The sequence below is a fragment of the Xenopus tropicalis genome, chromosome 1 (genome assembly GCF_000004195.4).
Source record: "Xenopus tropicalis strain Nigerian chromosome 1, UCB_Xtro_10.0, whole genome shotgun sequence".
NCBI lineage: Eukaryota > Metazoa > Chordata > Amphibia > Anura > Pipidae > Xenopus > Xenopus tropicalis.
The window spans coordinates 144647358-144664002 of NC_030677.2; the positions used below are offsets into that span (position 1 = coordinate 144647358).

Consider the following 16645-nt stretch of genomic DNA (forward strand, 5'->3'; position numbering starts at 1 on the left):
ATTGCCCTGTGTTTGAGGCTAAGGAGCAGTATATCCTGTTTTCAACACAATTTCAGTGAATAGGGCTTGCGCTGAACACATCTTTTGTTTTAATTAAGAATTATTTGTTTATTTTTTGCACTAAAAATATCTTTTACTTTATTTCCTGTTTTAGTTTTTTTTTTTTTTAAGCAACTGGGGAGGAGGAAAAGTTACCAAAAAAGTTGAACCTTTTGTCTGATAAGCTCCTGATTATCTGAAAGCCTAACATACACTGCAGCTGGGAGGAAGAGAAGCTTTTTTTTTTTTATACAAAACTCATGTCTCTTTTAAGAAGGTAAAATCTAACTAAGCTTGATCAGACCGTTCTATGTAAATACAGCCCTAAACACTTACAGAACTGCAGAGTCCTCTGTGAAAAGAAACCCCACATTTCTTTCCTTCTGTTCTGTATACATGATCTGTGTCAGACTTCCTTCTCTCAGCAAAATCGTTCAGGGTATGGCATGAGTCTGCTCCTCTTTTCTCTCTCCCTTCTCCTTTCCCCTCCCCTCTCTGCTGTAATCTGCACAGAGTTGCAGGAAGAGAGGTCAGACCAAACTAAAATGGCAGCTGCTATCCTAAACAAACAGAGGGAGCTTCTATGGCTGATTACTTGGGTATGGTAAAGCATTCTGTAGAATATAGCTTGCATTATTGTGACTAATCTATTGGCAATAAACTCCCTGATTAGCTTTCATTAGTTTGTGGGAGTATTAGCCAACCAAAAGAGTGTTCAAAAACAAACAAATGCCTTGTCTAATGTCTCATTCTGCAAAACTTTTCCCTGCATATCTACTGGAATTGGGGGAGTTTCTTTAAGTAGAAGATGCCACTTCTGATTTTGTTTTTTTACTTTATCCAAGTGTTAGAATTGGGGCAAGTGCAGAATGATCACCCTATGCCTACAAAGGCCCATCATTTTCCTTACTTTGCAATGCTAAGATGATCCAGTAGTGTTCCCTTGTGTCATCTTGGAGCCTGGTCTGCCATCATATCACTCTCTAATCACCAGTAGTATACACTTTGATTGGTGATGCATTTTATTCTGTAATCAACTGTATACTCTTCACTTCTTGCTTAGTATTCAGGGGCGCTGCTGCCATGAGACGAGTTGATAAACTAGCCTCAGGTGGCAGCACCCAACAAGTTACCAGGAGCAGCAAAAAAGCTGCTTCTGGTAACTTTAGGAGCTGAATCTCCACTTTTTAATCGATGCACCCCTCCCCCCACCAGACCCCCTCCGATGCTGTATAGGTATGCGCAGGGGGCTAAGGGAGGGTGGCATTGCAAAAGCCGTCTCAAGAATGCCCCTGGTAGTATTTCCTATAACTGAGCAGACAGCACACACACCATTACATCATTTGTGTAAATAATCCAGTTTTCCAAGGTCTAAAGCTGGCCATACACCTAAGAGCTTGTTTGGTGAGGTCGCTAAACAATTGGATCCCTGATATGCTGACATTAAGCACTTATTCACATAAACAGTTTTAGGTCTGCTGATAACTCTTACATAGCTAACCCAGAAAATTCATAGTATTGAATTATGGAAATGAAAACAATTTACTGGTAGATCAATGCAAAAAAGATTTATATGTAAAATGCTCTGTATTGAGTGAACCCCCACCCATTTCCTCCCAGTTAGCCTACAGGTCTACAACCTTCCTTGATGTTAGAAAATATCTTGTAAAAATGAATCCGGCTTTTTGGAAAAAGCTCATATCAATTAGTATGCCCTAAATCCAGAGCTGCCATGTGAAATCATATGGCCCTGTGCTGTTTAGTTAGCAGTGATTAGGTTACTAGCCTACTTCCTTGCCAACTAAGTATAATGCAATCCAAACTCCTCGTTATCCACACTGACACCAAGCCCTCAACAGGATTCCCGCTTGTGCCCGTGATGTTAACCCACGCACATATCAAAAACTGCCTACACATACAGCAAGGTTTGGCAAGAGGTAGCATCATGCTGTGGGAGTTCTTGTAATGAGTAGTGGATGGGTATTATACGAAGACAGAACGGATGGTATAAAATACCGTATTAGTCCAGCAAGGCACAGAAACTTGGAAAGTTCATATTACAGCAGTACAGTGATCTGCAATACAAGGCCAGAGAACAAAAGGTGAATGTCCTGCTATGGCCCAGCCAAAGCCCTGGTCTTAATCCATCTGAGACTGATATTAATTCAGTATAGGATTAGCCATTCAATTGGCTGTGGGTCTATAACTGTGCATACACATTAGTAAACATTTCTGATATGTTCTGCATCATACCCAACTTGCCAAAGTGTTGAAGCAAACTGGGAAGTACACATGGATTGGGTGCAGATATTGTCAAACATAAAGCAAAGTGTGCACCAGCTCTACACAAAATCATAGCTTTTCACACACTTTAGTACTTCTATGCAGATCTCCATGTTGGAAAAAAATTCTTCTTTTCTCAAACCTACAGTGGTGATGAAAATTTGGTGTGTTTCTCATGGATGCAATATATGACCAAAAGGCTAACTCTTTACCAGAGATGTTATGTTGGATTCCCAGCCCATTTCTTGGCTTGAATCCAAGTGTGTTATAGAAACAGAAGTCCTTGAATGAACATTGGCAGGGATTATAGGGTCAGCATGATGGGTATAGCCTCATGAAACCACTTGGACTTGCATGTGCCAGCCTATAACAGAGCAGCACACATGCTCCACACTGAGGGCAGGAGATGGCACTGAGCTATCCGACCAGGAACTGATACCAACCATGTAAAAGAATTGGAGGAGGAATTCTGCAAATTTCTTTCAAGATAAGAGTAAATGATCCCTATTATAAAGGGGTATGTTGGCACAGAGGTCAACCTGTCACAGCTGTGTGCCAGACCGATTCCTTGGAAGAGGAGGATGTGGTGACATCTGCAAACAGGGCAGTGACACCCAGTGGCCGAAATGTAACAGGGGAAGTTACTAACACACCCATGCTTCTTCTATTCTGCAACCCAGTGCTTGGTCTTAAGGGCCGCATCCTCCCTACACAATTATAGTAAAAAAAAAAAAAAAAAAATGACTGGAGTAATACTTCAATGGGCCACTAGCCTTACCTTAAACACTATTACCATCACCATGCACTGTTAGGTTAGTTGTCAGCTACAAGCAGTGGTCTCAGCAAAATTTGTCTGACAGTTTTCAGAAACTCTAGATTTTACTAGATAATGGGGTTTTCACTTTATATTTTATTGATCTTACAACATCAGGACTATAGCTGTTTCCTATTCTTGCCTTGAGTCACATCACTGTGCTAGAAAGAGATGAGAATGGCTTTATCAATGGATGGGCTAACAGCAGGAACACAATATTCACTGACACAGCAAAACATTGCAAATATTTTAATCCATCACAGCTGACAGTTGTAATAAAGAGACTTTACATAGAGTCGTATTACACAGATGCAGAGTGTAATCATGATAAATACATCTGAAGGAACAGTCTGCAGAGTTCCAGGGGAAAGTTATTAAAGAGAAGTTTGTTCTCCTTGGATGAAGTGCCAGTCCATTTACAGGCTTTTTCTTAATACATCAGTCTGCTCCATCTATTCTTCTGACTGCTCATACTTGTGCTTGATGTGATCCCATAATTTCTACAGGCAAGAAAAAAAAAAGATTAATAAGTAAGACTGGGTTCAGTACGGAAAATCCCAACCCAAAGCGCAAGAGTTGGCCCCTTAAAAGCTAAAAGGGAACAGTCCTCAATATCAATTTACCCCAGACTGTAGTGGATGCATACTTACAGGTTTTGTTATTGTTTTCTTAGTTTGAAATATAAAATGGTTAACTGTGCTTCCTCAACCTAACATTTTCCTACTGACAAAAAAACCCAAAATCATGCTGTTTGTCAGTAATGCGCTGCCAATTGCCCACTCGTGCTGGAATCAGCCAGTCAGAGCAGTTTGAACCTCTCAGTAAATCACAGCATGTGTGTGTTGGTTGCAGCCAGGAAAAAAAATTAAGTTGAGGATCTTACAAATGTTAAATATATAAAAAAAAAAAAAAAAAAGCGCTCCAAATATATATTTTTAAAAACTGATTCATTGGTGGACTTTCTATAACAGCAACAGTAAAACTATCTTGTACCTGCTGCCCCAGTCCAGCATTCCTTAAAGAGAAGGAGGCTAAAATCATTGGGTGGGTGCTAAGTTGATAGATACCCCAGTGATTCTAGTCACTTAGCTCTTACCCTCAGAAGTGGTGTACTTTAATCTTAAGTGCCGCTATTTACTTTTGTAACTCAGGGGATGCATTTTTTGCTGGTGCAAGGTGAAAATCGTGCCTCAGGCAGCAGTGCCCCAATCGTTACCAGGGGTGGCAAATAGCAGCTCCTGGTAACTTTAAGGATGAAGACACACTGAGCTACTTGTCACAGCTACGAAATGCCAGAAAATACCCTGCCATAGACAATACTGAGAATTAGCTCTGCTAAAACACATAGACAAGTATCAGTAAATGACCAGCAGTGTCTATTTCTGTAGCAGCGACAAGAAGCTGCTACTAGTAGCTCTGTGTCTTCAACCTAAGTGACAAAAATCTGTCAAAAATAGAAGTTCATCTACAATTGCAGAGGGTGCAATTACATTCTCTCTACTAACAATACAACCCCCCCCCCCCCCCCAACTCTGAATTTGTGAGCATAGGGTATCATTGGAAAGGCCACCTCAAGACAACCTTGTAGCCCAAATCACCCCTGGGATGGTGCATTTTTATTTTTTTTTGAAGAGCTGAAGGTAAACGCCTAAAAGACTCTGGATGCCAAACCCCTCAGCCCCACCCCAGACTGTACCTTTCCTGCGCCTTTAAGGACACCACTAAGCATGTGACTTTATCCCTAAAGCACATAATATTACCAAACAAGAAGCTCTAGTCCAATAAGATAGTAACTTAGCGCAGTTATGGCTCAGCATGTGACCCATAGAAGAGAGAAGAAGGCTGAAGCGACTAGTGCAGCCCTTGGTCACATTACATGGATAAGCCAACACTTCACTACAAATTAGAGCCAAATAATGGCGCAGTAGGGAGCAGTGCGCAGCGATCACCAGACATGGTTACTGATTATTTCCGCATATTAACAGCCGCCTTAAAAATAATATTGTGGCACCCCAAGCACTGGTGACCCTCCCGTGTCCTTGGGCCCCAGCTCCCAGCGTTTGCCCTTGGCCTCTTCTTACCCCTCTATTGAGGTGATCGTACAAAGCATCCGCCCCCTGGTCAAACGCCCGCTCGAACAGCACAGCGCCGATCACTATTGTGAGCGTGAATGTAGAAGTCCTTCGGAACAGAGCCTGATACAGAGAACTTCCCAGCGCCATCTTTCGCGTCTGACAAATACACCGCCTCCTAGTACGTCACTTCCGCATCTAGATGAACCGGAACGCACGGCTTTTCCGATCACGTGAGGACAAAATGTCGAATTAACCTTTTCGTTTCCGAAGTCATTCGTTTAGCAATAACGTCAGACGGAGACCGCATAGTTTCTCAAATGATTTTCAATTGAATCTATACTCATATGATTTACTGCACTGGTAGCATTTTAAACTTTGCTGTAGTTCTAGACTCTCCACATTGGCTTTAGCTAATGCGCATGCGCTGGTCACGGCATAGTATTGTGCCTAGTGAGGATTCTGGGAATGTCGGAGTGGGTTTTCTGGATACATAACTTCGGGTTTGGTGTGTTAGTGATGGGCCGGGAGAACAAGCGGTAGCAGTTGTGCTGAGAGGGTCGGACAAGCTCTGCTGAGGCTATGGGGAGGCGATATTTCTGCGACTATTGCGATCGCTCTTTTCAGGACAATTTACACAACCGCAAGAAGCACCTGAATGGCGTGCAGCACCAGCGGAGCAAGAAGGCCTGGTTCGATGCCTTCAGAGGTGAGAGCGCGATTTCCTACATGGAGGCGAACCCTGCGCCCCTCATGAAATGTGCTCCCATATAGTTGTTTCTAGAGTAGTGTGTATAGTAACCAAGGTATCATCGCTAACGTTTTATATCAGGTCTATCTTAAGGAACAGTAACACCAAAAAATGAAAGTGTATAAAAGTAACTAAAATATAATGTGCTGCTGCCCTGCCCTGGTAAAAGTTGTGTGTTTACTTCAGAAAGTCTACTATAATTTATATAAATAAGCTGCTGTGTAGCCATGGAGGCAGCCATTCAAAGGAGAAAAGGCACAGGTTACATAGCAGATAAGTTCTGTAGAATACAATAGTGTTTTATCTGTTATCTGCTATGTAACCTGTGCCTTTTCTCCTTTTTTCCAGCTTGAATGGATGCCCCCGTGGCTACACAGCAGCTTATTATATAAATTATAGTAGTGTTACTGTAGCAAACACACCAGTTTTACCAGTGCAGGGCAACAGTGCATTATATTTTTATTACATTAAAGCTCTTTCATTAGTGTTACTGTTCCTATTTATCTAACTTCCCTGCAGCCTGACAACCAAAAGATGCAGGAGGATTGTGGGAGCTGCAGGTTACCACTTACAGGGAATTGTAAATGTTATCGCCCCCCACAGTTTCTCCTGCCACATCCTGCCGGTCCCTGTTTCAGGCTCCTCATCCAAAACCGGACAGCAGAAAGTATATTGCTCTTGTAGAAAATCTATCAATTTGTCTTAAGGTCCTTTTGTGAGATAATTTCAGAGGTTGGCCAAAGTATGCTGCCTTACTTCTAATCTTGCTCTGAAGAACGAAGGGTGTATAATAGTGTACCCCAACTCTAGAACTCCAGAGCCCAGGGTTTCAGTTCTTAGGGTAATGTCACATACAGCTGTGGCTAAACTGCCCAGGATATTTTGTAGGATGGTGATGGACAGACAAAATGCATCCTACAAGTTGAATGTAGTTGCGTGGGTCAAAATATAATGGGGCTGATCCAAAAATCCAGAGGTGTCAACCTGATAGCTGTAATACCCGGGGAAAATGCGGCTGATGTCACACGCGTGCGCAAAATCAGAGCTGAAGTTGAAAAATTCTACCCAAAATCTTGCGCTGTTGCATGTCAAGATCAGATAAAATCTGACCCACAAAATCTGATAAAAATCTCATGTGGAGTTCATCCCTAAAGCTGGCCATACATGCACCGATAATATCGTACAAAACCTCGTTTCGTACGATATTCGGTGCGTGTATGGCAAGTCGGCGAGTCGACCGATATCGCAGGAAGCTGCCAGTTAAAAGATTTTGATCGGGCGCCATAGAAGGCGCCTGACCAAAATCTGCCTTCAGCGCTGAATCGGCAGAAGGAGGTAGAAATCCTATTGTTTCTACCTCCTTAACTGCCGTTTCAGTCCTGAACGGTTTGTGGCTGATTGTACGATCTTTCGTGCTGATACTAGCCCTCAGAGACAGGTAGTGGGTTATATTTGCCACCAGGCCCTTCCTGACCTCTCCGCGTTGTCCCAGCCCCACTAGTGATGTTTCAGCACTTACTGATACACTTGCCCAGTCCCCTCTTTTAATGTCAGAGATGTGGCAAGAGTACAAGTCATCTCAGGTTGATTTAGGGTGGGTTTAGGTTTACTTGTGTTCATGTCAGTTTGATTTTATCACTGTTACTGGGTGGATTCCTTCCTACTGATATAAACTGGAAGTGCTACAAGTGCTCAGTATGAAAGAAAACATCCAAGACCTCATGTTGCTTTTATATTTTTCCTTACGTTGATGGATGATATTTTGAGCACATATTGTAGATTTTACAATAATGGGTTAGAACATGTCACCCAGCTTATTAGCTCAAATTAGCTGGAAGACTGAAACCACACCATGCCCTGAGCTGTGCATGTATGCGCATCATTTTAGATCTTGTTCTTCTCATGCCTTTCACAGATGCCTCGGAGGTCCTTGCAGAAGAACAAACCAAGAAAGTCTGCAGGAGATTCATACAGTGCGGTAATACACTTTCCTTTCCACTCAGTACCCTACCCTTCTCAAGTGACAGACAAGACAAGGTTGGGGCAAGCATACCGACATCCAGTCCTGATTACATGCACTTTGTGGTGCACTGAGCAATGTCCAGTATTGCTATTTTGTGTATGATTAAATAAATTAATGTTACTGATTAATGCTGGTACTATGCTTATGTTTCCCCTTGTAATTTTGTGGTGCGTAGCTATGCCTGCCATAATGAAGCATCTATGCCAACGCAGCACTAATTGTATATGAATGGCCTTCTGTCATTACCCACTTTTTTCTATGTTATATGCAGGGTTGCCATAAGCCACTGTGCTTGTTGTAAAATATAGTGCAGTCACCAGTATTTATTGTCCTCCTTATATAATGTTCCAGGAATTGCCTGTAGCAACTGTAACTGTAGAGTAACTGGTATTGTTACTGTATAATGTGCAGTGGTTGCCTGTAACAATTGCTGTGTCTGTGTAAAGCAACATAGTAGCTAGTAAAATCGCACACTATATTGTGTAGTAGCTGCAACACACATACTGCTTAGTGTTGTGTGGTTTGACCCGCAACCCAGGAAATCTGTGGGCTTCCACATAGGTTAGGTGGGTTTGGGTTAAAATTTAGGCAGCCCCTGCGGGATCAGGTTGGGTGAGACACTCTTCCTCCGCTCCTAAACTTTCCCTGTCTTGGAATATAAGGTGCATGCAGAAGTAGCCTACAGAGCGGAAAGATGCAGGTGCGAATTGGGTGCGGGTCCCACTATGGCAACATTTTGCGGGTTAGAATCTGGTCCAGATGCACTCATCGCTAATGCTGTTGCACTGAGACTAGTTAGGTTTAGTAGTCTGTGTTCTTATAGCATGTAATGTAACCATTGCTGTTGTTGATCTGCTTTGTTCCACTACAAAATAACACACAAGTTAAAAGGGTAGTTCACCTTTAAATTAACATTAGTATAATGTAGAGAGTGCTGTTCTGAGTCACTTTGCAGTTGGTCTTCTTATGATTTCTTATGATATGTAGTTTTTGAATTATTTCTCATTTGGAATTTCAGCAGCAGTTGCTAGGGTCCAATTTAACCTATCAACCAGGCAGTGGTTATGGATAAGACTAGAGGAGGGCCTAAATAGAAAAATAGGTAATGAAAAGTAACAATAGCCCTACAATTGTAACTTTACAGAGAAATTGTTTTTTGGCTGTTGGGGTCAGTAAAAAGCAAATAATACAAAAACAATACAAAAATGAAGACCAGTTGAAAAGTAATGTGGGACAGGAGCATGTGTGTGAAAAGTATTATTCGTGTAAGTACATGCAAATACATGACATACGTATGATTACTGACTGTGTCCTCTTATAGGCTGTTGAGCAATTGCTCATTGCTTTTAGCCACTTTGCTTTCACAGTGCTCTGTGTTAATTAAGTGTTGTTTCCAATGCCATTTCTGATTAAAGACCATCTCCCTTGTTACATAATAGTGTGTTGAGGTACTGTCAGACATTAATTATATTTGTAATGAATATAAGGCAGTGCATGATGGGATGCATTGTCACTGTGAAATAGGTTGCTTTTTGCCCTTCTCACAGAAGCACCTTATTAAGATTGCTGGATTGTATTGCTCTTGTTGTGCCCTCTATACAACATAATTGGAGGTTAGCTGGTGATGTCACTGCCTGTTATTGATTGCACTATTTTTTTTTTTGTCCTTCCAACGAGTACTAAAGTATCATTATTAAAATGATGTGTTCCCTCTTTCAGGCCAGTGTGACTTTGGCCCTGGCTGCCGCTTTTCCCATCTGACAGTAGAGGAACTGGAAGCTCTAAAGGGTCAAGTAGAAGGTAAGTGAAAGCTCTTTATCAGTAAGTCTCTTATATACAGTGTTTTCTTAGGCTCATCAATTTTCCCGTCTTTCAGCCATTTTGCTTATAATGTTTTATTGGTGCTCTGGCAATAGGCATTTTTGTAGCATAACAAAGGTTTGTGCACATTTTTTTAGGGGTCAAGTTTTTATTTTGCCACATGATTCAGCGAGGCATTGGCTCCAAGATTTTATGTGAGCTCGGCCAGCCTTGAGGTTTACCTGTTGCCCAACAGATCTAGGATCTCAGAATAACATGTGTGGTTAGTTAACCAAATGTCATCAGCCATGATGCGCTGCTCAGAACAGACATGAGCTAAAATGAATATTGCCATTGTGACATATTAGACAATTTCTCGTTTCTTTTTGTGTTATGGGAAGTAGATTTTGAAGTCGCCCCCCCCCCCCAGGCCCAGTTCATATGTTAATGTGCCCACTATTCCCAGACCAGACCGCAGAGAAGATTTAGGCTTTAGGCTTAACGCCAGTATGTACAGGTGATTGGCTGTAGAGTGGCTTAGTGACCTGTCAGTTAATTCTTTTGTCTCTGTTTAGGGGAAAGTGCAGCCTCTGCGAATTAGCCTGGAATTAGCAGTATTTGTGTAGTATCATTTTTTTTTAACAGGTTTTTATTTGTGAGTTTTCAAACAGGGTAGGGGAAATATTTACATCAGGTCAGGTACAGTACATATTCATTGTACATCATCAATTGTAAATAGCAGTCAACAAAATAGTATAAGCATCAATATCAATGCATGGCATTAGTAATTTAGGCTAAAGTTCACATTCAATGGGGGGGGATGAAAGTCCCTCTAATTTGTTGCTAATGACCAGTTCTCTCATATTTACAGGGGCAGCCTCTCAATAGATATGTTAATTGAATTAATGGGAGTCTAGAGCTGAGGCTAACCATTGCCTTAGTGTCTGGGTGTTGGTAGAGTGTAGTATCATTTTTACTTGTTGCCCACTAAGTACACTTGTTGTATAGAACTGCCCTCCCCCTCAAGGATTTGTTACAGATGAGTTGATTTAATGACATAGTATATTATCTTGCAGCAGAGCGGAGGGCAAGAGAGATGCAGAGAAGACAATTGCCCCCTTGCAACATAGAGAGATGGCTTGAAGAGAGGGCCAAGAAAAAGAGTGTAAGCAGTAAAAAGTGAGTACAGCAGAGGGAGCTGTTGGAGCAGAATGTGGCTAATTGAATACTCTATCACTAATAACTCACAGCTATTACAATTCTCCCTAGCTGTCTCTCGCCTACTTTCCCTCATGAAGTTTCCGTGGGGGGGGGGGGGGGTTCATGATATATGTGATATAATGTTCTGTTTCCATAGTTTTTGCCTGGTTAATGATTTGGTTTACATACAGTTCTAAGAATATTTAGCTATAACCACTTGTGTATTACTGCAACATACAGGTGACAATCATAGTTTTACTGCACTGTTGCAGGCTATATTGCTGTTACTAAGTAGATTGCAAATTAAATCTGACCAGGCTGTTAAGTCTGGGTCTACATTACCACTGGGACCAATGGGCACAATGCATCTGGGGAAAAGTTATTACTCCCTAAGCTGCTATATATCCTACTTCAGTCCCCAGTATGGTTATTTTTGTTCGACTGGACACTTTGTTTCAGCAGCTCATTTGGGTGAATTCTAGATGCCAGTTAAAAATGAATACACTAATGCGCTCCAAAGCAAATGTATGGGTTTCCTTTCCTTATATGCGCCTATACTATCTAGCTGCACAGCTATCCCATTTAGTTACCTTGATGGAAAACTAACACCATCACACCTTGACAAACATCTGGGCCCAACTAACAGGCTGCAAAGAACACCCCATAAATTGGTTAATACGGGAATCCACTAAACGAGATAACAGCCGTCATTTGCACTACGCAATGGGTATGGAGAATAGCTTCACAAATGGCTACAGACCCTCGTTACCCTCCTTTGGAATAATCTTGCTTATCCATCAGTTGCAGCAATGTGACATATGTGCATATGGTATGATAAAGTCTTAAACAACATAGGGAACAATATATACACATTAAGGCAGTGGCACACGGGGAGTTTAGTGAGGCGACTTTTGGAAATTGTAGCAACACATATGCCATCCCACTGGCGATTTACATTCTTGCCGGTGGGATGGCATTGCGGGGAGATTAGTCACCCGCGGTTATAAAGATTTGTTGTGGGGCAACTTATCTCCCTGTGTGCCACTGCCCTTAGGTATCTACAGCAAATGAAAGGGCTACCGGCTAGCCAGTGGCTTCACTACATAATTAAAAGAGCCCTCATGAGGGTCCACGGGTCTGAAGGCATTGTTCTGGCTAATAACAAACTACTAATTTACCTCACTATATTCCACACCAAGGGCCTATATATTATTTGCATTGCTCCTACAGGAAGATAAAGCTGACCCACTCGATGGCCTACGGGCCAAATGGGAAAGGGTGGTAGGTATTATTCTGGATGAGGAATGGCAGGAAGCCCCCCAAATGGTTTCAGTCTGTTACAGGCTCAGAATGATTCAAATATATGTGCTACACAGGGACTACTATACCCCAACTAGATTACATCTAATGAATACCTGATGTATGCACATAGGGGCTCCCTAATACATATGCTATGGCAATGTCAAGATATCCATTAACACTGGTCCACAAATCTAGACAAAATAAATCATACAACAAACTACAATAAGTAGAACTCCTAAACTATGTATACTACACATTCTTGGAATTCTGTGATTAACCAGTACACCAGACTATTTGCCCACCAAGCTCTCTTTTTAGCTAAAACCTTATTACACAAAACTGAAAGAGTACCACTCCTCCAGAAGTGCAGGCCTGGGAAAACTTGAATGAAAACTGGAGCAACTGATTTACTTTAAAAAAGGGAGTCTAGGGAAATTTCAGAAAATCTGGGGACAATGGTTGGATGAACACCCCCTCCCTAGTGCAACTGTTGTCTGTCTGTAATATTCTATCACCCAGTGTTAAACATGGATGGTTTTTTTTTTTTTCTAAAACTGCAATCAGTGTCATTGTACAAAAGTATTATATTCTGTATACCTCACTTGGCTGTAAATTAATTTTTACTATGTTCAATAAACTCTACCTGAATTAACAAAAAAAAAATCTCACCAGGCTTCAATGCATCAGCCTGTAAAGCCTGAAAAGGCAAATTGTTATTTCTCACAGATCTTCTATTAGCGTGGATTGCAGCCGCATCATTGCCTCTGGTTTTATTATCTTTTTTTCTTTCTTAAAGTGATTCTGTTTCTCAACCACCTACATACCAATTGCCGCCAGGCTGGCCACCTCTATGTGAGCTGCCTCCTTCACTCCACCCCCCCTCAGAATGGGATGAACCACCTGGCCTGGAATGGGGCTGAAACTGGAAGAAGATCAGAAAAGGAGTTGCTGCAATGTATTGTTCACTCATATTTTTTTTTTTATAATAAAATTGTGAAAAACAATAATTTGAGATTATTTGTTGATATATCCCAAAGCATGGAGAGGACTGTTCATATGTTTATTTGGGGAGAACATACTATGGAAAATGTACCTTGCTGCATATTGGCACTACAGAATGAGTCTTTTATACAGCTTTTAAGTTACACACTTTCTGATTTCACCTTTTGAACCACAGCACACGCTCTGTTTTGTTGTTTAATTGTACATTTTAGCTTTTCTGTTCTGCATAGTCTACTCTAGAGGCAGATCTCCTTTTAGCGCTTGCTGAACTGTAACATCAAGTTCTCCTCATTCCATCCATCTTGACCAAATGATGCTGGGAATTTCAGTTCAACAACAGAGTGGACATTAATGCAATAACCTTGTCAGCCATTCTGCATTAGACTTTCATGTAGCTTCCTATTCAGAACATTGTCTGATTTGTTCTAATCCAGTGGGGTTATTTTAGCTCATCTCCAACACATATCAGGCAGTGCTAGCACATTCTAACAATAGACATGGATGTTCTGAGACAATTTCGCCTCCTTTTTTTTTTTCCCTTTTTTTGGTGGCTTTGCATTATTCTCTTTTCGTTTCTATTTGTCAGCAGTGTCCAACAACCAGGAAGGTGCATTCTGAGGCTTCATTTTTGGTTTATGTAAAGTGGTAGTTTACCTTTAAATGAATTTGTTATGATGTAGTCAGTGATTTTCTGGTACAGTTTACAACAGGACTTTATTTTTCATTTTATTTTGTAGTTTTTTTTTATTGTTTTTTTCAGCTGCTCTTCAATTTAGACTTTCAACAAAAATTCAAACATAGGACATTTTATAACATACTAAAAGTTAAAAGTAAACTGACACTTTTGCCTATCAATCATGCATATGCTTCACTGCCAATGAGCAAAGCATCAGCCTGCCAATGGTGTAGCACATAGATTTCCGGGTTTAAGGGTATGCTGTGGGAAAACCTTGTTGCCTAGCTGCACACTTTTGGAAAGTGCTCTTAATATTTGTCTTTGCATTAAGGCCCAATCCTATTCAGATTTTCTTGCTATTTCCCTCTTACTACTCCACTGCACTTTGTAGTTCACATAGATTATATTAATTATTGGTTCCTAGGTGTGCTGAACACTTACTCCATAAACTGCAGTATTAAACATTATATTGTAAATTTCAATTTAAACAGATGTTTTACTTTAGTTACTGCAAATCCTATTGCTCATCATACTTTCTGTTTATATGCACATATTTATCAACAGGTACTCCCTTGTTTCAATAAACTGGAAAAATGTGCATTTGCCCAGACTTTTGACTAAAGCATTCCTCAGAAATGAGAGACCCCTTGGTCTGTTTAGCTGTAAGAGCCCACAAAATAAGAGTTTACCTTTTTTGTTTTTTTCTTGAGGTGTGATTACAGTTTATCCCATTCTATGACTGTTCCATGGACCCCCACAGCCAATAGGTGTACTTAAGTAAGCACAGGCCATTTATGTATTCCCTGCCTTATTATATTTATCTTCACCTGCTTTACGTAGTTTGAATTTCTTGGCTGTGGGGGTCCATGAAACAGTCAGCAAAACAGTGGGCAGGTAACAAGATAGCAGCTACCTGACACCTCTGCTAAAGGATTCACTTGCCTGAACTGATAGTGCCTCCATGGCCTAATAGTATTACTGATACTGCCCTGAATTTTAGTGAGTGGGTAAAATGGGCAAAACTACCTATACTGCCTCCCAGTAATTTAGGAAGGCTTCAGGCATTTGTCTGCCAGCTAAATTACACTGAGGAAACTGCCCCATGTGCCTTTAGCCTCAATTATCTTGTACAGTGAAGGACATACAGTATTGATATACACACATAGTATGTACTTGTAAATAATGGTACATTGACTTCTATGAACAATAATTCCAGATCCTAAATGCATTATATAGTAAGGGACAGAAGTAGTGGCACCCAAAATACATTAAATACAGTAAGAGACATTGGGTAGTGGCACCAAAAAAATGATTTCTGACGCCCTAAAGCCCCTTACCCTTCCAAAAAGCAGGTTTCTTAAATACTGGAGAAAATTTCAGCATTTTAGATATCAAATGGCGTTCAGGAACCCTGTATGTTAATCAGCGAGGCTTTGAAATATTTTTTAGAGACATTTGTAAATATCTATCTCTTCACTCTGTGATAAACATGCCTCTTTATACTTGTGAGGGGGATCTTGCAGCTTGGAATTAATGCTGGAGTTCTCTTTGTGCAGAGCTCCATAAATCTATATTGTTGTTCACTCTATGTTGTTGTTTCTGAGTTGAGTTACTTAAAATCAAGGTTGTAGACCCTGTGAATGCAGGTGGTTCCACGGGCGGAAACCGTGTTCTTCCTGAAGTTTTTGACTCTGCATATAATTACCTTGTAGGTTAGATGCACTATAATCCTACTGCAATGTTGCTGCAATATATTAAGATAAGTGGAGCTTGTTCTTCTCCATAATGCATCATTGATGTAGAATTACAAGCTCTGTACGACAGTAAGCCACCGTATCAATTGATAGGTTTCTAGAATAAAGCATCTATCATTTGCAGGCTTCATATGAGGAGCAGGGAGCCAGACACAGCAGCAAAACCTCAATGATTCTTGTCATGCCTCAGTGGGCAATCTTTTCTCTAGGTTGTGGTTGTTAAATATCAGTAGCACCCCTGAAGTCATGCATTCACTGTGTATCCTACTGAGTGCAACGGTAGCCTCTGCCTTTAAAACATGCTTCGTTTATGTCAGTTTCTCAATCAATTGCTGTCCTTTCTAATTACATAGTCTGTGGATCATTTCCTTTTATTGGCTTTAAACACTACCTCTTATGAGGAATTAATTGCAGACTCTGTGGCTGAGACACTTTCTGCCACCACAATTTTATTGTTTATTGAAATAAGCAGAAATCAATATGTTTTAGTAAAGAACATATTTAGCATGGCACAAATGCCTGTTTTACCTGACTCTGCGTTAGGATAATATGTCATTTTTGTGCACATTTCACAGGTCTTATTATGTGATTTGTTGCACCTAATGGAATATAGACCCTGCCAATCTCCTGTACATCATCGTACATATTATAACCATTTAGATTTCTGCACTCCAGTCGTTTTAGTCTTTTCACTGCAACTATTGGCTTCAATGCACAACACTGTGTTTAATGGTTCGGGAACAATTCAATACACTCCTTCCCAAAATAAAACTTTAACCTTTTGTTCAGACAACAAAATGCACATGTGATAACTTGTTATTTCTCTGCTTTATGGAGGTATTTCCATAGCCTATATTATTATTATTTAGACAGTTCAAACATATTCCACTGCACATCATAGGTTTGAGCTTGTCATTATTTTTTTATGA

The 16645-nt window shown here is 40.7% G+C and overlaps 2 protein-coding genes across 3 annotated transcripts; one reads left to right on the forward strand and one right to left on the reverse strand.

Annotated features, from left to right (window-relative positions):
• Positions 1-3370: 3370 nt before the first annotated feature.
• Positions 3371-5398, reverse strand: uqcr10 (ubiquinol-cytochrome c reductase, complex III subunit X; the record flags this gene model as incomplete). The annotated part of the gene is given in 2 exon segments (NM_001044430.1): positions 3371-3636; positions 5218-5398. Coding segments are annotated over 2 exon segments (189 nt in total). The 3' UTR covers positions 3371-3588.
• A 67-nt stretch (positions 5399-5465) lies between these two features.
• zmat5 (zinc finger, matrin-type 5) lies at positions 5466-14560 on the forward strand. Of its 2 annotated transcripts, NM_001171821.1 has the most exons (5): positions 5671-5917; positions 7875-7937; positions 9702-9782; positions 10859-10961; positions 13081-13291. In NM_001171821.1, exons 1-5 carry the CDS (start codon positions 5791-5793, stop codon positions 13202-13204), a joined length of 498 nt encoding a protein of 165 aa, NP_001165292.1. In that variant the 5' UTR covers positions 5671-5790; the 3' UTR covers positions 13205-13291. The 2 variants fall into 2 exon arrangements, with proteins under 2 accessions (XP_017947412.1, NP_001165292.1); XM_018091923.1 differs by lacking the exon at positions 10859-10961 and having other exon boundaries at positions 5466-5917; positions 13081-14560.
• The last annotated feature ends 2085 nt before the right edge of the window (positions 14561-16645 follow it).

Bases quoted from the DNA above. Each gene is read 5' to 3' on its own strand.
- zmat5 (XM_018091923.1), top strand. From the start codon at position 5,791: ATGGGGAGGCGATATTTCTGCGACTATTGCGATCGCTCTTTTCAGGAC. The intron at 5,918-7,874 runs GTGAGAGCGCGA...TGCCTTTCACAG, and splicing joins CTGGTTCGATGCCTTCAGAG to ATGCCTCGGAGGTCCTTGCA. The intron at 9,783-13,080 runs GTAAGTGAAAGC...TCTTTCTTAAAG, and splicing joins TCTAAAGGGTCAAGTAGAAG to TGATTCTGTTTCTCAACCAC.